Raw genomic sequence first — 23,065 nt, 5'->3', positions numbered from 1 at the left:
GTTAACTATATTATTAAATACACTTTTTTCAGAGATCCTCTTTTCCATGTACCTTGCTTACAGTTGGCATAATTTAAGTACCTGATAATAAATAACAATAAATATAACTATTTCTTTTTGAGGGTATGCTGGCCTTTGCATAGCTAGATAATGAGAAAAATTAGTGCTTTCATTAAAATGTAATATTTTTTGTCACCTGGAGCAATATTAGCTTCCAACTGGAATATACAGCTAATCCACTATGCAGAACTGTTTAATCGAGTGCTTTGCTTTTTTATGTTGTTGTTGTTATTGTTGTTGTTATTGCTATTGTTGCTGTTGTTATTAAAGAATGACAAAATAAATTCTTCTGTAAACTGGTCCAAAACACATATGCTCCCTGTTTGTAAGTAAAGGCATTTCATTAAATTCTGTGTTCCTTTCCCCCTTTAGCTATCCTGTACTTATTCCCTTCTCAGTATATTGCCAGCAAATCGTGTATAATTTGTTGATACCCATACAAGGTTAAGTTGGCAAGAAGCATGGATCCCATCCACTACCATGCTCATCCCATATTTGACTAGTAACACCAGGAGCCATTCTCTGCCCCCTGTAAAATGCAGGAACCCCTTTCTACCAGTTGTAGTTTGCTCCAGAGGTACAGGAAGAAGACAAGGCCATGATGCCAATTTGCACAGATGCTCGACTGCTTGGGGGCAGAGGGGGATTATGACTCTGCCCTGCCCTCCCTCTCAGGGGGTTTCAAGGCCCAATATAATCTACAGAGTGCTTACAGTAATGTACATTAGTGGAAAAGAGGTAATACAGTGGCACTCAGGCAGAAACAAGTTATATCTGGAAAGAAAAATGGTGCATCTACTAATCTTAAACTATGCTGCATACAGAAAACGGCTAACAATTCTGCCTTGGGCTTTTTGAATGTCTGTACCTAGGCCTAATGAATAAGATTCCTTTCTAGATGTAGCTTCCTACCCCTTACTGAGTGGAAGTCAACAACAGTAAGTGGCCCATGCTGATACTGGTAGTGTTAAAATAAAGTGGCTGTGACTGTGACTGAATACTCTAGGAAAAGACTCCACACACAGCAACTCCATTCCATTAATTCAGCATGTACTTTAAAAAGCAAGATATGGACTTTTATCTGAATTCTGTGCAAAGCAGGCTGCAGGAAGTGCTGATAAATATACCATGAAGTTTAAGAAAAGGTATTGCCACTAATATATTGGGGAAAATTATGTTTAATGTCGATGATGTTTTCAAAACATTAATTTATTTATTTAGTGCAGAAGTATGTGGCCCTCCCAGGAGCTCAGCACGACTTGCTTGTTAGCAATAAAAAACACCATGTCACCAGAGATTGAAACTGCTTCCTGCATGTCCCTTTCATAGATTCATAGATGTTAGGGTCGGAAGGGACCTCAATAGATCATCGAGTCCAACCCCCTGCATAAGCAGGAAAGAGTGCTGGGTCTAGATGACCCCAGCTAGATACTCATCTAACCTCCTCTTGAAGACCCCCAGGGTAGGGGACAGCACCACCTCCCTTGGGAGCCCGTTCCAGACCTTGGCCACTTGAACTGTGAAGAAGTTCTTCCTAATGTCCAGTCTAAATCTGCTCTCTGCTAGCTTGTGGCCATTGTTTCTTGTAACCCCCGGGGGCGCCTTGGTGAATAAATCCTCACCAATTCCCTTCTGTGCCCCCGTGATTAACTTATAGGCAGCTACAAGGTCGCCTCTCAACCTTCTCTTGCGGAGGCTGAAAAGGTCCAGTTTCTTTGTTCCCTTATGAGGTTACAAACATAGGACCAGCTGTCTTCCACCTTGCAGAGGGCCCCCTTAATGGCCCAACACAGCACAAACTGACCCATGTTTTGCTGCAAGGTGAGGTGTCCAAATTCAAATGTAACATGTGCCCAGCTCAGGAAGCAAAAGAGTTGGGGGGCAGCATTGGAGCCAGTTTCTACAGCTTTTCAGAGTCACCATCTTGGTCTGGCCCACCAAGAAATTGGCAAAGCAGATCACACTCCCCTTGGCTGCTCAGTAGGGAAAAGAAAAGATGCACACAGTCTTGATGAAGTGCAAATCAAGCATACCGAAGAGGATGCTGAGGGAAACAAAAGAGTGGCTTCAGCCAGGAGCAGTCCAGGAAGGTATGGAAAGGAGTCTCCTCCATCTCCTTCTTGCAGAAAGGTTAGACCACTGACACTGCTGGATCTAAGTGGTGGACAAAAGTGTCTGGGGCCAGGGCCCCATACAGCAGCTGCCATTGGAGGTTGCCAGTTCTCCTAGTGATGGAGAGCTTGTAGATGGTGCACCAGGCCAGCCATGCTTGAGAGAGAGAAACAGAATCTCTACACAGTCATATCAGAACATTTATGGCATTTAAATCCCACATCAAAATCTGTACACAGCCTATGACCCAGATTCTATATGCTCAGACAATGATGCACCACCACCTAATCAAGTGGGATGCTGCATTCTGCACTAGCATGAGTTTCTGTGTGGTTTTAAGGTTTAGCTTCACTTAGGGCCCATTGAATTCCTGAGATGCCAGATGCCTGGATCCCATTAGTAATCCTTACCTACTTTCCTTTCTCTTGGATCCCTGTGGGAAATCTAAAAGAAACAACAGGAATCTTCTAGCCTAGGGCTGTCCAGCTGGTAACTTGTGGGCTGTCCAACTAGTGGGCCTGGGTATCTATGTGGGCCAGCATGTGGCTCACAGGCCCTATCCTTGCTGCATAGCTGCTGATGGGAGCAGCGGGGAGGGAAATGATCCCTGGTATGAGCCTGCACCTAGCAGAGATGGCTGGAGGTAAATGAGGGATAAAAAGAGATAATAGAAGAACATTGAATCTGTAGAAGAACACTGAGTCAGGGATCAACTGATCAGCAAGGGCAACATATAAGATGACTCCAGGAAGGAAGGAGCACTCTGGCCTGGAGTGCTGGGGAGGAAGGAGCTCTCTGGCAGAGGGGGTAAGCTTTGGCCCAGCATGAGGAGAGAGCCACAGGAGCAGGAAGGTCTGCTGTCGTGGGCAGAAAAGTCTCCCTTTCAGTGGGTGAGCATGCTTGGATGGGTTAGAGGTTTTCTTGGGGCTTATTCCTGTTCCCCCAGCAGGGTATATGTTGAGATAGAGCTTTTGGTTAAGAGTATACTGAGTTTGACGGTTGGCTTGGGAATAACTATAGGAGTGGCTTGAAGGCCATACCATGGTGTGCCTGGGCACTCTTCAGCTGGAGCCCCTGCAAGGAACAGAGGAGTGAAGATGCCTGAAGCCAAGGAGCTGAGACCCCAAACCAGAGGAAAGGGCTTAGGCTGAGGCCTGGGTAGAAGCTCCAGAGCCTGAGTGGGCAGAAAATAGAATCTGAGCAAGAAATTCCAGTGAATAAAAAACAAGCCATGACATGGGTGTGAGAGGAAGCTGGAGGCCAGAATTGATGCCCCTAAGGCACAAGCAGGCCATAGCTGGTAGAATTGAGGTTCACTACATGACCAAGATGAGGGCCCATGGAATGATGGAATAGATAACCTGTGAGGCAATCAACCTAATATAAAGAGAGAGAAAAACAGAAAGTAGCACCAAAAGGATTGAAGGCACCTAAGGATTCATCCTGGTCCAAGGGGGCAGTCTCCATAGCTTTAGAATAACTTTCCATCAAGGTGTGGCAGGTGAAGTAAGGTGGTAGCTTGGGGAAAACTGGGCAAGAATTAGGTGAAACAGGGATAGCTGAGACACCAAGAAGCACCATGGCCAACCCCAGAGGCGTACCATGTCATAGAGTGACAGAAGTCATATGGGATGGGGATCCATAGACAGAGAGCAGAGGCAGGGAGCCTGGGTGCCACTGGCACATTCAGCAGGGCAGGGGGAATACCCAGGATAGCACCCCTGCAACATTTGGTCCATGTGGTATACAGCCCACAGACTACATGTAGATGTTGCCTGCAGGTCCAGCCATGCTGAAGTTAGACAGCCCTGATCTAGCTGAATGGAGACAGAAAAGAGCATTGCTAGAGGCTCTTGGATCTAATATATCCTTCTATTGCACGCTCTGGTACTGAATGCCATTTGTTACAACATCAGCATGAGGGACAGAGAGAACCTTTACCATATTTTCCATTACTTTCCTGCAAACTACCAGTATTACCTTAGTTTCATCCACACACAGTCAAACATTCAACAAAATGACATTCAGGTAAGACTGAAACAGAGTTGAGTGTTGTCAGCAAACTGATGGGACTGCAGCCTGGGCTCCCTCATCTCTCACTGAAATTACTGGGGGGGTGGTTGGGGAGAGTGTGTTATGCCTATACTTAATGACTTAGGCTCTATATGGTGTCAAAAATAGAGTTAAAATGCTACTTTCCTCATCTCATAGCAATAACTGAACAGTTTGTTCTACCTTTTTTTTTCCACTCACAAATCCATTGGCCCTTTCCACCTTACTCTTAAATCCATTGACACTTCCTTAATGTTTTTCACTTGTTCCCATCTGCTCCCTACCATCTTTGTCCTGAGTCTCCCTATGCTATGCTTCAACATCATGCAGTGCCCCAGAATGCATCACATATCTAAGAACAGAACCACAGATTAAGAACACTTCAAGGGCTCAAGACAGAAAAGCGTACTATGGCAGCAGAATTCTTATCAAGTGTAGAGGATAGCAAAGGAACAAGAAATTGGGTGCTTATTCAATCAGGCAGCTTAGTGTTTAAGATACATTTGAAACAGTCTTAGCAAAACATAGCTGCTGAGGGAAAGGATTTTAGCATATTGAATTTATCGTTCAAATTGATCCAAATGTTCAGGTTGGGTTCCAGTAGACTGAAGGGCTAGTCCTTATGCGAACAATTGGTCCAATAGTAGGAATCAGCATTCTAAATGGAACAACTTTCTAGAAAGAAACAAGTGGAGTGCCTTTAAAGGGGGACAATAATACGTTAAAATTGCATCTTTTAAACCTATACCAAAGTGGCTTTTATAGAAGACAGACTTATCTTTCAAGCAATGTGACAACATACACATGTATTCATAAAGTACAGAGCAGCCCTCGTTGCACAGGGGCAACATCTTTTAATAGATCAAATTCCCAGTCCATTCTCAAAGTAATTTTACTGCAAGTTTACAGTATTCAGATGTAGATACTGCATACACACAAAAAAAAATCAGTGGCCCTCAGGGTCCAACTCAAACAGTGAGCAAATGAGTTTCAAAAAATGAGTGAGAAGGCAACATTATCTTTGTATTGAATTTGCAGATTTTTTATTTGTTCTTTTTTTTCCCCTTCTGGCTAGTTTGTTATGTTGTAAAATCCTTTCAAAATTTCTAAATGAAAAGGTTACAGAGAAATGCATTCTGAAGATGTTATCTGAACAAATAAGATTAAAAAAAACATACCTCATAAACTTCAGGCATTTTGTTTGAAATTACAAATGTCTTTACTACAGCCTTATTTTTAGTTAGACTAAAAAACCTGTTTTCCTATGTTTGCATTTGACTGTCTGTACATAAAATAATATCATCTTTCTCAATTTCTGAGCTGAAATCTATATTAGATTACACATCTATTTGGAACTTAACTTTCATAGAGTATCTAAAGGCAGATTTTTCTTTTTAAAAAAGAGACAACTTCAGGGTAAATAGACTGCTCTAACTTTTATCTGAGCCTAATCGGCATACGATGAACTTTTCCAACCAGGAGATCTTACAACACCTTCAGCTGTCCTGTGAAATATGAATTTTAATTTCCACCTAGGAGAAATGTTACAATCTTTGCATTCTCCTGTACCTGAAGAATGGTGTGTGTGCCGAAAAACTTGGAAATAAAAACTTTTTTTTGCAAATATCTAGTTGGTCTAATACAATATATCACCTCTACCACAAGCTCTCATTCCATTTTGATGAAGATTTTATGTCAGACATGGAATGTTTTCAAATTATTCACTAAATAATACAAACAAGGAGCAGGAAAGATAGCAAGTGTCATCTCAGAGGTCTGGATAGCATCAGCATATGTTTCTTTTATATTTATAATTATTCCTGAATTACAGCCAGCTAATTGAAGTCATACTCTTTCTATTTAAGGTTAACAAGGTGTTTTTAAAAGCAGGATTGTCAAATCACCTCAATAAATTAGGCACCCAGTTCCAATTGACTTAAATCATCTTACAATGTAGAAAAATCTGTAAATACTTTGCACACAGAGTGCCAGGGAGAATCAGGGTAGTGAGAAGCAGGAGAGACTACAGCATGTGGGATATCAGAGTAATCAGAGAATTTCAACCTCCTTTCTCCCCTACCTGACCCACATTCTCCTATGTGGCATCCTTATGAGCATCATCCGCCTGTCAGCATCTCTCTTCCTGCTGTCAGTTTTCTTATAGAAAATATCATCAAGCCAAGAACTCTAGCAGACAGTTCTCAGCAGAGATAAGTTGGAAGAATAGTGACATGAAAACTGGAACACAAAGTGGAAATCTCACTGATAGAGAGATTTTTTAAGGCCAGAAGGAACAATTCAGTTATTTAATTTAACCTGCTGTATTACAAAGGCCATAGACTTTCAAACCATTACTGACTGTATTCAACCCAATAGCTTGTGTTTGATTAAAGCTGATCTGCTAGAAGGACATCTAGTTGTCACGAAATAGGGAATCTTCCAGACAGTGAAACTTGTATCCTTTCCACTTTTGAACAAAGGTCAAGGATATCTAAGTTACTGAATGGTTTTATCTGAACATCATTGAAATTGAATCATATGCTGCTGGTATCTTTTAAGGGTGGTGAAAAGGACATTTTTCTTTTTTGGTTGTATATGTGCCTTCTGAACAAGCTGCTGAAAATTATCTAAATCCTGAGAAGACTGTTGAAGAGAGAAGCAGGTCCAGGATTAATTATACATACCTGCTCAAGGGACAAAAGGGTAAAAAACAGGTGTTAATGCAGGCCTCAGTGTCTCCAATAAATATGTAGTGATACATACTGTCAAAGATCCATGTCTTAGTTATAAGGAGAATTAAAAGGGAGCCTTTTTTTCAAATAATAAAATTAGTTGTTGCTTTTTAAATGAGTAGTCCTGCAGAACTTCGGAATAAATTTAATGTTCATCTATGCTAATATCCCAGTAGCTGAATACACAAGGAATGTGGGATCAGATATCTGTTAAAACAAAAAGTGCTACTTTACATGTAAAAAACAGCTATAAAAGTTGCTGGACGTTTGTAAAAGACTTTATCCCATTCTTAAAGAATATGTTGCTATACATCATGTTTTCTTAGGGCAGCAACCCAACACATATATAAGCTCCACTGTCTTATGCCATGCTGTTTTCAGTCTGTTTTGGGGGTGTACCCACCTAGTACATAGATTGTGCAGTTCCCTTGTTTTAATTCCTCTTTTGCTTTAAAAAACCAAAGTAATGAGAAGCCCCCTTTTGTGAGAGGTTTCTTTTTGTTCCTTTCAAGTTAGAAGGTGAAATAGTAAAAATCTAGGACTAATCCCTGCAAATTTTATCCATGCATGTACATGCTTAAAAGTCCTAGTCAATATTTTTTTCAGTGATAAGTATGAATTTTCCTGCGGAAGAAATTTATCAGGCTGCCCTACAGACCTTGATCTAAATCTATGAATAAAGCTAAGCTGTACAATCAAGGTCCTTCTTACTGAAATATTATCATCATTCCCACCTCAACTCACTCTCCTTCTCTTTATAATTATCTTTTTTTTTTAAATGACAGCTGATTTCACCCAGAAGACCAAGAGCAATCAACCCAGCATTGTTCTTTTAGAGGCTTTTATGCTAGGGTTGATGAGGGAATGTCAGAGAGCATTTCACTAGGCACCTACTAGCAATGTCAGAAATACCAATGAGTAGCTAAGAATAAGGTAAACCCTACCACACCATTCTTACTCCTACAGCATTGCAGACAAACAGCTTTTGGGAAGTAATTAAATAAGATGAGACAGTGCAGAGGGGTGAAGCACTCCTTCAAAGCAGGCACATTGGAAACATAGCTACCCACAATTCAAGACAAGCTTGAACGCTTCTTGTGTATTAACCACTTGCTGGGCACGTCTACACATTCATTAATGCACAGTAGTTACTGTGCATTTAGTTTAGTACTTGCTTAATGAAGTACTAACTAACTGTCCAGTAACAGCGCTGGCGCATAGTATTTTTGTGACACTTACTATGCAGTAGCCTAATAACACTGCACAGTAGCGTATGAGCACTTCTTTTGACCAGCACGCTACTGCAGTTTTAGGCTACTGTGCCTTAAGTATATCATGTAGATGCACCCTCTGGGTTTTGTTCTTACTTCTGATTTGCCCTAATCTTGTTGGCAAAACCCCTGAAACTAGAAGGTGTGAGACAACATCACCTTTACCTCTGTGTAGCCAAGTCATGGCCCATAGAGATTTTCAGTCTAGTGGAGTGAATAAGAGTTCCATCTGAGCTGAAATGCAATGAGAATCATTTCATTCAAAAGAGGAAACGGTATTATAAGTAGCTGGGAACTGGAGCTATTTCAGTACTTAATCGCCTATTTAATTTTCCTTTAACTTTATTTCTTTTGTGGGGAAAAAAGAAAGGGAGAGAAACAAAACCAAGAAGTATTGCCTGTACAGTAAATTTCCTTTTAAAAAGCATTCCTTTTTAGGAAAGTCACCTTTTAGAATAAAGGCAAAAATGGCTACTGTTTAATTCAGTCTTGAAAAAGTATCATGAAAATGTACTAGCTCATGCACAAAATCTAGTTTCCTGTCTTTTATTGAGATGATAGTGACAATATTTTATTAGCAATTTCTCAGTCTGGGTGAGTACAGTTTTGAAAGCCTCTCTCAGCCTGGACATGAAATACACACGACATCAGTGACACAACTCTACTAGGATGCTCATAGTTGTATACTATGGTGCATAATAACATCTTTCAAAAGGATGAGACAGCTGCCAGAATGTGCCTCCACAGTTTCTTTATACCCAAGAAAAATGAAACAGATGGAAGGCTAAGTTGTCCTTACATATAGGTTAAGTCTTCCTTTGTGAATATCATCAGTAGTAATCCATTTTCTGACAAAACTTTGGACTGGTTTTCTGCCATCCTATAATAATTCTGCAGGCTAAAGATACTTTAGATAAATCAAAGCAGGAAATTCAGGATCATATTTCTAAGAAGAATAAAAAAATCTGTGCACCATTAATCACTTTGGTCCCCTTAGTGGTAAGTACTAATCATATGACTTGTTGAGCAACAACTGGTAGAAATAGTCTACTGAGTGTAAAATACATTTATAAAGTCTCTGTACATTTTTTAACTATACAGTATAATTTAATTGAAATCTATAACTCTGCCTAAGAGATGTATAAGATGGTTTTTGGGGGAAAAATCTATAGAAAGGACATGATTCACAACTAGCTTTTATCCATATCTATCTCTCTCTATCTAGCTCTATATATCTAGCTCTCTCTATAGCCCTCTATATTAGGGCTGTGCAAAATTTCACCAGGTGCTTCATTTTGAAGCTGTTTTGATGCATTTTGAGCTCAAAACAGTGAAACTGAAATAAAACAAAAGGCTTCAAAATGAAACAAGGACACTCAAAATGATTTGAAAGTTTTGAAACATTTTGAGTTTCGAAGTCAGGCTTGCTTGGCTTCAGCGCCAGTCCCAGCCAGCAGCAACAGCCTGCTGTCATCCTGCACACAGATCCAGGGATCCACGCCCCCAGGAGGAATCTGGCACAGCTCCGCAGCCCTCCCTGGGTGTGTGGGCCCCCAGATCTGTGCACAGGATGAAAGGAGGCTGCCGCTGCCAGCAAGTGATTTAAGTTTTCCTTTCAACTGTTTGAGATGCAGTTTCCCAGAACCCTCTGCACTTACCTCCTTGAAACTTGGCAGTCTTTGTTCGCTCAGAAGGGGCTACCATCCCTGCAATTTTCATCTGAATCAGGCAAGAAATGCCAAAGTTTTAGGCATTTTCATGATTCCCCATTATAGCCTATGGGCAAAACCTCGAAACAGTTTCAACGAAACAAAACAGAACAGTGCTTCGAAAGAAACAACAAAATGAAACACTGTCTCTTTGAAATGGTGAAATGGAAGTTGAAACAAAACAGTGCTGTTTTGCATAGCCCAATCTATATCATATGTGGTCAGAATATGCTTTCACAAGTTATTTCCATAAAAAAGTTAATCCACACAACAGTTTTTATGGAAATTGCTTCCCCAAAAAAGTTTAATTTTTCATTGGAAAATTCTAAACCAAAAGGTTGAGTGATTGATTAAAAATTAAAATTTTCTGATGAATGTGTTGTCTAAAGCACATTTTTTTCATTTTTCTTTTTTTAATGGAATAAAGAATCCATGTCTAACAAGCTTTAATACTTTTAAAGTAATCTCTAAAGAATGTTATTACATTTTATAGAACTAGATTGCTTTCATTTCTGTCAAATTCTATAGAAATCTTCCACAGAGTTAAGTATATCTTCCATAAATGTGTGTATATTTGGATTGTTTCAAAGTAAGGGAGTATTGAATGAACTCAGATTCTCTTGGGGCTAGGGGAGAGGGAACCAAAGGCTGATGACTAAGGAATACTTTTGTTAAAAAAAAATAAGCTCTGTCTATGAACATGCTTCTGAAACCTGATGGATTTTTTTTTTTCACTGTTTATTTCAGCTACTACTGAAGTGTCCTTTTCATTTGATGTTGGAAATGGCCCAGTGGAAATTGTGGTCAGATCTCCCAACCCACTCAGTGATGACCAATGGCATCGAGTCAATGCTGAGAGGAATGTCAAACAAGCCAGTCTGCAAGTAGATCAGCTGCCTCAGGAGATCCGGAAGGCACCCACAGAAGGCCATACACGATTGGAACTATACAGCCAGTTATATGTTGGTAAGAAGCAAAGAAAACAGGGCCTGATTTTTCAGCTACTCCATTCCAGCCATGTCATATGCCTTCCATGGCAGTCACAAATCTACCATATTGAGTTAGCCGGCTTGCTTTCAGATGTTACTAACTTTAGGCATGTGTAGATGAAACAGGGGCCCTAAATTGAAGCGGTGGGATTTAAAAAAAACACCGCTTCAATTTAGGGCCTTTTAAACCCCAGTGTCATGTGTGCACCCCACACTTACCTGCCTCTCCGGCGTCAGGGAGGGAAGGCCAAGCTGCTGGCAGGCTGAGCAGTCCCTGGGCTGCAGGGGGGGCTGGTGCTTCCCTCTGTGGCAGCGGCGGCCCACAGGCACCTGGCTCAGGCGGTCCTGGGGGGCACCGCAGCTGTGGAGGGAAGCACTGGGCCCTACTGCAGCTCATGTAGGAAAGCAGGCTCCAAGAGGGAAAAAAATAATAGATCAGGCTTGTCGCTTTTCTTGGACAGAACCTGCCTTCCCAGGCTGGTGCCAGGCTGCCTGCAAGGCTTCTTGCAGTGCCCCTGAGCTGCTGCACCCCAAGTCATTTAAGACGCATTACACCACCAAATTTCCTACAGCAGTAATTAATGTGCAATATGCCACTGATACATGCAAACACCGACACCATTAAAGCGGTACAAAAGCACTTAGCCTGCTTTTAAGTGCCGTGCACACATGCCCCTCATTTCATCTACACATGGCCTTTAACTATATTTTGGGTATGGAGAGGAGTGTGTTCTAGCAACACTTGTGCTTCTGTAGCTGTTAGCATCCACAGGACTCTGGAGTAGAGGCATGGTGAGTGTCATTAAATGGAATTTGTATTGCATGAAATGATGAACAAAGAAGTACTTTCCTACTTCTCCTGGGAGCTGGGGGGAAGCCTCTGTTCCTTCCCCCAGCCCCCTGTCATTCCCCCCAGCTCCTGGTTCGATCCCCCAGCTCCCAATCATTCCCCCCAAAGCCCCTGAGGCTTCTCCTGGGGCTGCCATCACTGCCTGCCTCACCCCAGTAGAGGGGTAACCAGGGGAGCAGCCAGACAAGCCGTGGCTTGAGCCAGCAGCCCTGGGAGAAGCCATGGGTGCTGGGGGGAATGATCAGGGAGCTGGGGGATCGAACCAGGAACTGGGGAATTGAACCAGAGCTGGGGGGAAGCCCCTGTCCATTCCCCAGTTCCTGGTTCTATAGGATAAAACTATACAGGCGCTGTGCAAGCCAGGTCCAACTAACATGCTGCCTCTTCTGGGCATATGCTGGGCTCGGCACAGGAGCACAGAGTTTAAAGTAAAGCACCTTTTTTTTTTTTTATGTCTGCAAGCAGTAAATGTCCGCTGCCAATATCTACTTGCTTCTGTTTTTTGTCACTCCAGCCCTGAAAGTTTATTGCCGACTTGGTAAATTCAGCCTAATTTATTAACAGTTTCAGGCTCTTTTTCAGCAAATTATTCACCAAAAAAAACATTGCCTAGCTTAAGATGTAATCATGACTCTCTTGTAGTATGTTGCTCTGTGTGTGCTTAGAGAAAGGTCACTTGGGCCCAAATTGTTGGTCAGCAGTAGCGCTTGCTATAAGAGGTTGTTATCATCATTAGTAGTATCCAGCAATATCAACATAAACATGACTATGCAAAAATAGATTAAAGCATTGAACCCATTATTTACAGCTCTTCCTGTTTTCACAAATGGAGGTTCTGGCCTGAAAACTTACCTTTATTGGATGTTGATTCCCTAATGAATAGGGATCTTAGGCCTTTACAAAAACAATCCCAAATTCCCTTATCTCCATCTGTGCTGATTATTTTGTGTACAAAAGATATAATGTAATTTAACTCCTTGTTCATAATTTTGCATTCTCTCTCAGGTGCTGCAGGAGGCCAAAGAGGATTTCTGGGATGTATTCGCTCCTTAAGAATGAATGGGGTGACTCTGGACTTGGAAGAGAGAGCAAAAGTTACTCCTGGGGTGAAACCTGGCTGCTCAGGTCATTGCACCAGCTATGGAATGTACTGTGAGAATGGAGGCAAATGTGTTGAGAAGTACAACGGCTACTCATGTGACTGCTCCAGTACTGCATATGACGGACCATTTTGCATAAAAGGTAAAAGCCCTAGTGCGATAAATCAAACTGCCTGGAAATAATTTGGCTAAAAAAAAACACCCCACAACAGAATAACTGATAGGTTTGGTCATATTTTGTTAAATATAAGATAGTTGTATCCCTTAGTATTCCCTATAAGTATAATGTTATCCACCATTATCCATTCTAAAGGATTTCTAGACCCCTCTTTAGTGGCAATGTGTGTTCCCCATTTAAATCCAAAGGTACATGAAAAAAATAAACCTTAAGACTCTCTGTACACTTCACAGCAAAGTCAAGTTATTATCTTAAGCTGCTGAATAATAAGTTCCTATTTGCACAGGGTAGTGTTTATTAATTTAAATTAAAGTGAGGGGGTGAAAGCACTAGCCTGAACTTTCCTAACAATGAAATATTTAGTACAGGGCCTGAATTTGACTTTTTTTAGATTGGAGGCCAATGTTTAGATTAAAACTCTCTCAGAGCTTTGGCTATACAGATCCAGAAGTTTCATAGAGGTTAAACAACCTGAGTCAAGATGTAGAGAGACAGTAGTGTGTTTTGAATGGGCACAGTGGCTAAAAAAGCAAATGTCACATTCACCTAGTGCATTTGAACTGGTTTCAATATTAATTAAACTTAAAATTTTAACCAGCTTTTAATTTTAAGGAAGATTTCTATTACAGGATATAGCTACCAACCAGTTTTTACAGCTATTGTCCAAACATTGCAAAAAAACTGCAGGTGATTTTTTTTTCAGTTTCCTGTGGGTTTTTTGATCAGCAGTGATTAAGTAAGTAGTTTTCAGAGCTGCAGTTTCTCAAACCACTGTACATTTTGCAAATCTTATAGCCATTCTTTTGTTTCCATACAATTTCATAAGGCATTGCTATATTTCTTTGCAACTAATGCCACAGATTTCATCAAATATTCTTGAGATGCTAATCTCTCAAAACAGTCCTCTTTCACTATATGTTATGTTATAGAAAGCAATAAAATCACCTATTCTATTTCCTAAGTCTTTCTAAAAGCTGCTTCATGTGGTGCTAACATCGCAATTTCAGCTAAGATTACTTACTGCACTTTTCAATGGTTTTCATAATTCTAAGGGAGCCTTCAAGTCTCATAAATTGTCTATCATAGTGTTCTGTTTTTAAATTACACACTACCAGTGATCCTATAGGCAGGGTCAGTTCTCCACCCATCAAATTTCCCTTAAGTAGTTCATAAAGACTATAAGGAATAAGTACTTTTTTTTTAGTATTCAGTTTCCCAAATCCTTCACAGCTGTTCTTTTTCTTTCTTCCAAAGCCAGCCCTCAAGCATTAAGAGTTTGAGCTTTTCCAACCATGCATAAATGGACTGATTTGAAAGTAGAAAGGGCAGACTGGGGAACTCTTCACTCATTTTCTGGTGTATTTTCCCCTCCCAGGATTTGACCCCTAGTCTCTCTCACTCCCTTCCCTCATACAATAAGAACTTATTCTTTGTGCAGAATGACTGACAAAGTAGATCCTTTTTTCTGCCCGTGTGTGGATTGCTTTTGCCTGGACAATTCTGATGAATTTCTGATAGATTTTGTTATCAATTTGTTGTTCAGCAGAAGGGAAGCATGTGATTACAGGGCTATTCTAGTTACTTGTTTCTGCTGTGCTTCCATAACAAGAAATTGGAAGGGTGCAAAATTCATCGTTTCATTGTGCTATGGGGCTTCAAAAACAAACTGCAGGAAGGTACCCATCACTTCCAGAACTGCATTTGTACTCAGTCTGCAGACTTTTGGGAATGTGAATATGATTACCTCAGTTAATCTGTAGTCTACATGAAACACCTGCCATAAATAATTTGCCACAAGTTGGAGGATGAGTTGCAGTGTGCTTTTAAAACTAACCCAGGACCACCAGAGTTATCCCTGGAGGGAGCTCCTTCAGAAGAAAATAGAGGTTGTTTTTAACAATGCCATTCCCTTAAATATCATATGCATTGATTTCAGAAAAGAGATGCTGCTGTGTTCCAGTGAACTTGCTTTTAAAAATTATTCTGTTTCACCAAATCATGTCACATTTTTTCATGTTTCTTTTAGGGACAGGTCAGAGCACAATGGCACCTTGTAGACTAATTCAGAAAGGCATAAACCTTCATAGGCAACATCCTTCTTCATCAGATGTCATGCCATCTGATTAAGTAGATTCTCAGCTACAAAAGCTGATGCTTTCCTAAATGAGTTAGTCTCCAAGGTGCCATGATGACCAACTTCAAAATAACATTGCTAACTACCTCTCTCCCTTGTTTCTTTTACAAATGAGTAAACCACAGATTGAATAAGTAGTAGCCCAAGGCTTCTCCCAAAGCTAGAGCTAAACAAAATATTTTATACGTCCTAATTTTAACTAAACAGTGTATAGAAATATCATAAAGGAAGTTGTGCATTCCGTAGAATAACAGGACCTCATTTTTATCTGGTTCATAGACAGTGCCATAGTAAAAATTATAATTAATATAGTTACATTATTTTTCTATATCAATAGGAAATATTTTCCTATCTCTGATATACTATATACTTACAACCTAATTAGAAGCAGAGTATATGAAAGAGTACTAAAAGCTTACACAGCGCTTCATCTTTGGATGTCAAATTGTTTGAAAAATGTTAGAAGACATTATTATTCCCTTTATTTTTATGGGGGATTGAGAGAGACAGTTTAAAAGTCAAAATTTTAAAAAGGACCTCTAATTTTGGGTTTCATCAGTCTTTGCCGGTCCTGTTTTTAGTCCAATATTTTTACAAAATATTGTAAAAAGTACTGAGCACCCACAATTTCCTCTTAATTCTTTGAAGATGTGAATCAGGAAATCAAGGTTTGGGTATTCAAAGCTTGATATTCAAAATCACAATGATTTTTTGGAAATATACCCCTTAGTGATTTGCCTCAATTCACAGAGTGAGTCACTAGCAATCCTGAGTGTAAAACTTGCTTAGCTAATTGTCAGTTCTCTGTTTGAACACTAGATCTAGGCTTAGGAAATCTCAAACATATTTTATAAACTAAACTATTTCAAGCTATCTCCAGATTTTTGTAATTTGACTATTGTCATTTTTTTTAGTAAGTACTAAAATGTGACTTTTTTTGAGAAGTGGGCATCTCCTTCCTTCAAATCTAGTTTTGTGTTTGTGTCTTCACAGTGGTTTTTCATTAAAACATTCATCAAATAAAAAAAGCTTAAGGGTAAGTTTAGATGCAAAACAAGTAGCTTCTTAAACATCCCATGATCAAGGTAACTGTGAAAACATGAAATAACCAGTGCTGGTAATGAGACCGCTAAAACACTTCAGTTTCAGCCCATTGAGTTTTACATTGTAAATTTAGCTTGCATTTGACCTTGTAAATCCAGTGAAATACTGGAACATCTTGCAAATGTTGCCAAAGTCCCCATGTTTTCCAGTAAATTGGATCCTTCCTTTTGTTTCTAATAACACCTCAAGGAGTGTTTTACCGTATGCTTCTACTTCATGAAACAAGACTTGTTCTCTACTGGATGCAAAGAGAAAATACAAAAACAGTACTTGACAAGGAAATGATACACTGGCAAATTTGCAAAGCATGCTCTGTAAACTGTAATGAAGAGTAAGGTAATCAAATATCAAAATGTTGTGCTTCAGGCATAATTTCAAGAGAACAGGCCAGAAACTTCACATATCTGGAATTTTGACTAAATTTCTCATTGAAATTGTCTTTTGGCACATCCAAATGATTTAAGACCATTTCTGTGAAGCTAGTATCCCTTTTTTTAGCTAGGTCAAATGTTGAATTTTGGAGCTAGCTTGAATAGCATTGTATTACTTGTGCTTTTAACTATAGTTACAATGTGCAGATCCACATTTATTGATCTCTTACCCAGTCATTATTGCATGCATAAGTAAGAGTTAATTGTACACTTTTTTTCACCCAGCCAAATACATTATTTGGTGCCTTTGTCAGGCCTAAGATACATAGCTGCTCTTAAGAAGTATCACTTACACATGGCAATACGTTTTCTTTTCTTAATGTGTGAGTCTTTTTTTGTACATCAAAATAAGGAACTGACAGCACTGGCTAGAGCCAGTAGAGAACAGAGAAATGTATTACTTCTATTTGCATGTTCCAGTTGACATCTCCCTTGGCAGAGACTGCAAATCATGCTGCATTGTTACGTAGTTTAGTAATGTGCAAATTGGACCTGGGATGAGACAACCAAGCTCATTTTCCCCTTTGTAGCTAAGCTAGGATTTGAGTACAAATCTCCAGAGCTAAAAGTGAATACACTAGTTCTAGGAGACTATATCTGGTACGTTTCTCACCATGAGTAAACCTTCCACAGACCTATAGACCTGAGCAATGAGAATCAAGTTAATGTCAAATAGAGCCAATGGAATAGCAAAATACTATTCATTGGGCGTGTCTACATGAGACACTTTACTGCACAGAAAATGTAATTTCTGTGAGCATGGAGCTGGGCAGGGAACAGGCTCTACAGGCTCCCAACCCTCTCCAGCCTGTTCCTTTATGGTATAATTTTCACACCCACTCATAAGCATCACTCATGCTCACATACACAACATCCCAGACTTTTCTATTCCACTATACTTGGTGACTGGCAACAGGGGTAATATGAAAAGTCTAAGCTAATAAAATACCATTGGCATAAGAGACTGCAACTACTGAATGCTTCACAGGGTATCTGCTCGTCATGCACAGTTAGGATATTTTTATTTATTAAACTTATCTAGAGAATTACTGATTAGTGACTGGAGAAAAATTGTACTGTCTCCAGTCTAAGTAACAGTAGGCAGTACATGTGATTGACACAGTAGGTATCTGCATATTACTATCCCTGTAGGAAGACAAAGTTGCCAAAATGTACTTTGATTAGTATTAGTATTGCCAGTTTGTTGTTGTTGTTGGTTGTGCAACTGGCTATCATTCTTCTGTTCAGAACTGTTCAGTGAAATGGCTGCAATACATCTGAGTCTCACTGACTTTTCTCACCTTATTTTATCCTTTTTTAAGCATATTCTTTTTCATTTTTCTGAGGGAGGGGGCCTTCACAATGGTCCTCCCATCCCCACAACAGCATTTCTGAGAGACTAATTTGTCTGTGTTTATCTTTGTCTCTGTGGCTGCATTGATAGCGGATTAAAAAGATTGAGGACCAAACTCTGGCATGATTATGCAGCACAAATGCTAGACTCTAGAGGTCACGCTGGGGGCAATGGCAGAAAAAAGTTAGTCGTCCAAGCACTGAGGCACCAAAAACCCAAACTAGGAAAGACAAATAGCCCGTTGCCACCAGCAGGCTTCAGTGTAATAACAGAAGCGTTGCATAGTCTTAGCTCATATACCTCCAACTTTTGTTGTCAATGTAAATTTAGACCTGTTAGCTTCTCTGCAGTTACCTAATTTGCATGAGCAAACACAGAATGTAAACACAAATCATTTTTTTAGTCTCATGAAATGCAAATGTGTTGTATGAAAATTTATAACCCCTATTCTGTTCCATACACCCCTATACAATTATATACCAAGCTATTTCTTGTGAATTGTTTTTATCTTAAGGAAAGTCTGAAAGCAGTGCTGTACTTATCAACAGAAAAGTCTTGTTTCAGACATTTTTCCTTCCTATTCATCTAGCTCTTTATTTCCGCCTTGAGGAGAAACCTAGTTTTTTACAATACTGAATGGATAATTAAAAGACCTACTGCTCTGGCTGCCTAGGTGAGTAAGCAGAGCAGCTTCTAATTTTCCCACTTGGTCACATCTAAATTCTGCCTCACACATGCTCAGAGAATCATAAAAGAATAGGACTGGAAGGGGCATCAGGAGATGATTTTGTCCAAACCTGTGCTCAAGGCATGATAAATCCCTGTCCAAGCCATTCCAGACAAGTGTTCATATGAACAGCGGTATATGAACAGAACCCACAGTTGCCCTTTGGTGGAGGGTAGGGCAAATCTTAAACCAGGTTCCACCATTTTGAAGCTAGTTTGTGTGTGCCAAGCTTCTGCTCTGTTACATATACAGATAGGTTTTGTGTGCTGAACTTCTGTTATATTATGGGTATAGACTGGTTTCCAGTCACTTATACCAGTAAAAGTAAAATGTTTGTACCTGACCATAATCTGTGTTTCATGACTTCCAATTACAAAATTCCCTTTTCCCCTAGGTAATCTGTTCCAGTACTTACAACAATTATAATGCTATGTGTAACAGGGGGCCTTCCCAGGACCAGTTTGATGGCCTGCCCACCTGTCTCTGGGCTGACCATCCTCCTCTCTCGCCTGCTATGCCTTAATGATACATGATTACAATGTTAATTAGGTGGGAGGCTGCCCATTTTGAACTACAATGTTTAGGGGGATCTCTGCAGCTCTGTTCCACCCCTACACTGTGGCCCAAGCCTTGCAGATGGCATCTCAGGCAGCCAAACTCAGCCGTGCCCTTTGCCCATTAGCTCTGGTCCCCTCCCTGGGACCTTCAGCTCCCCCTTAGGCCCTGGCCCCATCTCAGGCCAGTTGGGATCCCAAGCCTCTTTACTCTGTGGGCATCCCTTACGGTGGGCCCCTGGCCCTTTTTACTTCTCTCTGGGTCCTGGCCCCAGCATGGACCACTCATGTACCTCCGGTCAGGTCTAAGCTGCTTGCCTGCTTATACCCTCACAATTCCAGTGGAACAACTGAGCCTCAGGCCTCGCCAAGCCCTTCCAGGTCTGGGCATTCCCAAACTAGGACTGTGTGGGGGGCTGGAGGTTATTAGGTGCCCCCAACCTGCCTTTCACTAGGGAGGTTCCACCAGGCCTTCCTTCCCTGGCAAGGTGCAGTTTTAGGTCATGCCCAGGAGCCTTCTCCATCCCCATAGCCCCAGCCCATAGGCCACCAAGGTGTTCCTGGCCTCAGCTCTGCCGGCTGATGTCTCTCTCATGGCGGTTCAGCAGCCAACTGCTGCTTCCCCTATATAGCCTGTGTCTCCAAATGGCCGCCACAATCAAGTACCTGGCTGCTGTCGGCTCCAGCTCTTAATGTGGCAGGCACCAACAGTGCCCTGCCACGCTATGTTATCCCCATTTTATACACGGAGAATTGAAGCCAGAAGAAGGCTGTGCCAGTCACACAGGAAGACTGTGGCACAGCTGGGACTACAGACCAGATTCCTTAGATTTCGGTTTATTCCCTTAACCACAAAGCCATCCTTTCCAGATTTTCCAAAACATGATCAACAAAAGTAGACTTCAGATTCACACATGTAGAACACAATGGATTTGCAACTATTACTCTCACCTTGGGCACTTTATTTAAAATTGTATTTGCTGAAAACATAGTTTTAAATACTAAAAAACATTCCAGTTATTCTTTTTTATAGGAGATCTAAAGACCAGATAGACATAACCATCGTTGTCATTAGCTATATACATCCTGGCTTTGGTCTTTCTATCATTAGCTATATAAGAACATTTTCTTGAATTAAGATTTAGGAACAAATCATGATAATATAAACTCTATGGTAAAAAGTTCTAAACACGTGGACCAGTCTACAGAATTGGAGATTTGGATGAACAGAAATAATGCACATGTATTCAGTAAACTAGTATATTCCTGAAATGATATGAATATCCTGTAGGAAAGTTTCATTTTGGTGCATATCTCTGTCCCGTGTGTGCCTTCATATTGAACATACAGTTTATGCCATAGTGCTTTGAAAACTGCATTTCACATAACACCACAAGAATTTCTTAATTGAAAAAAGAATATTTTATTCTGCTTTTTAATCCAAAAAAATACGTTCTTCTACCCCTCTCATTCCTCAAAGATATATCAGACATATTATAACTAAACTAGTGGGGTAAGGCTTTCCACGACCATTGATCCACAATATATTACTAATAAAGATCAAAGATTTATTTGTCTGTATATCAAAAAAACAAATAAAAAAAGGGTAATAATTCCAAAAATCCTGACAGTTTTAGCTCAGAAAATGTAATAAACTTTCAACTTCTCTGTCAGGCTATTATAATAGGGTTGTTCTGGTGTCAATTCTCATTGAATTAAAATGTTTTACTAGAGATGAGTGTAGCTACCTCAGCAATACTGGTGACTAGTGTAAAGGAGCATCTACAAGAAGTGGCTCAGAGATTCAAACTTCAGGTTCTTGTGTGCCATGTCAATTTATCCATGGCATTGTGTATCACTGCTGTAGTAGCAGAGGCACTTCACAGACTTTTAATGTGTATCTGGGTATGGACACATGCATGGGCAGATTCAAGTTTTTGTAAAGGGGGAATATGAAAGCAGTCACCTCCACTGAAGGGGTAACTACACACCCCCCTTCCAGCTTCCCCTCCCCCAGCAGGTGGGCATACCCCACAGAAGGGGCATCAGTGGAGGACTTTGTCACCCAATCAGGTAAGAACCTTCCCTCCCCCTCTCAGTTTCCCCTCCCTTCTCTTCTGTACTCAGGGACACGCCCCTCCCCTCTTTTCCCTCCTCTGCCTTCCACTGCAGCCACTGTTTCCAGCTTCACCAGGGGCAGGGAGGAGGAGAAGCTCCACAGGGATCACTCCAGCCAGGTTATGCAGGGAACTGGAATTGGCTTGGGACAGTGACAGTGGGCAGGTTCCCTTCCCCTATGCCTGCTCCCAGGCTGTCAAGGACCACGCAAGGGAATGAAAAGGGAGGAGGAACCAACCCACCGCTTGCTGCTGTCTCTGGCTGAGCCCAGCTCACCACAAAGCCCAGCTGAAGTGGAGAAGGGGAGGCTGTGGAGCACCCCTGCCATTGGGTCATCTGGATAGGAGCAGGCAGGAGAGGGGGGAATGTGAGGGGATGAGACATGCCACAAAGGAAAAAGGAAGGAGAAGCAGTATTACTTCCTTTAGGGACTTTAAAAAGAAGAGTTCCTAACTGCTGCTCCCATAGCATCAACTAAGAGGGGAAAAGGAGATGCATCCATGCTGCTGTATGCCCCCTGGATCTGCCCCTGGACACATACACATTTGGAAATGTTTCAAAAAGGGAACATTTCAAAAGGGCATCAGTTGTTGCATTCTAATTGTTATATGCAGAAAAATTGGGAATAATACAAATGTAGCAAAAACACTCCAACTTTAACATCATTTCATCTAGTGTTAAGGTTGGAGTGGTCTTGCTACATTTGTATGGTTCCTGGCCTGTCTACTGGTACTAATTAGAAAGTGTCCTCTACTGCCACCACACCTCCCTTTCTACCACCCTGGATCCACTACTGGTAACAGTTGCTGCCCTTTTGAAATTACTCCAAATATACATGTTTCCATACCCTTTGTTTTCCTGGCATCCATGTGAACTAGGCAGGTATTCAAACCAAGTGAAACAAAATAACCTGCTCCTGGTCACAATGGAAACCTGTGGTAGAGCAAGGAACTGAAGCCAGGCCTCACAGCTTCCAAGATAGCACCAGAACCCCTGAGGCATCCTCCCAGAGCAACCTCAAGTATTTCCCAAAATGCTCCTTCAAATTGGAAGAAATTATTTGATGTCTATTATGGGGTCCCCTTTGCATAAGCCTGCTAGTACGTGAAAAAAAATTGTTTAGAAGCATTTCTTTTCTTGCACAAGGCATGCCACTTTCCTCCTCACTTATTTTTTCACAATTACAAGAGAATAGATTCTGAACCCCAGATGAACTTTGTCTGGAAACAATAAAAAGTTTCAGGGAACATGGCTATAGCTACCTGATTCTGGCCATTCTGTTCCCCACATTTGTAGCATCTGGCAAAGTATGTTACTTATGCAAGCTTAGGCTTTTCCAAACCAGTTGGTCACATAAGTGTGTGGCGATGTGGGGCTCCCTGACTAACCACAGTGCTAGTTTCTCCACCTGCCTCTGGGCATACTGCCCACCTGTCTCACCCGCCATGCCTTGATGGAACATACTTGAGATGTTAACAAGGTGGGAGGCTGCCCATTCTAGCCTCGATGCCAGGGGGCACTATCTGCAGCTCCGTTCCTCCCCTACACCGCAGCCCAAGCATCACAGATGGCATCTCAGGCAATCAACTC

General features: G+C 41.0%; 1 protein-coding gene across 1 annotated transcript in view; it reads left to right on the top strand.

Annotated features, from left to right (window-relative positions):
• Positions 1-23,065, top strand: part of CNTNAP2 (contactin associated protein 2) — a 1,295,029-nt gene that overhangs the window by 1,112,327 nt on the left and 159,637 nt on the right. The window contains exons 17-18 of the mRNA XM_059729349.1: positions 10,684-10,902; positions 12,781-13,017. Of these exons, the coding sequence (XP_059585332.1) occupies positions 10,684-10,902; positions 12,781-13,017 (456 nt within the window). The remainder of the gene's footprint in view (positions 1-10,683; positions 10,903-12,780; positions 13,018-23,065) is intronic.

Source organism: Alligator mississippiensis, chromosome 5, assembly GCF_030867095.1.
Source record: "Alligator mississippiensis isolate rAllMis1 chromosome 5, rAllMis1, whole genome shotgun sequence".
Lineage (NCBI taxonomy): Eukaryota > Metazoa > Chordata > Crocodylia > Alligatoridae > Alligator > Alligator mississippiensis.
Note: the sequence above shows the minus strand (reverse complement) of the source record. Positions and strands in the feature narration are given on the sequence as shown.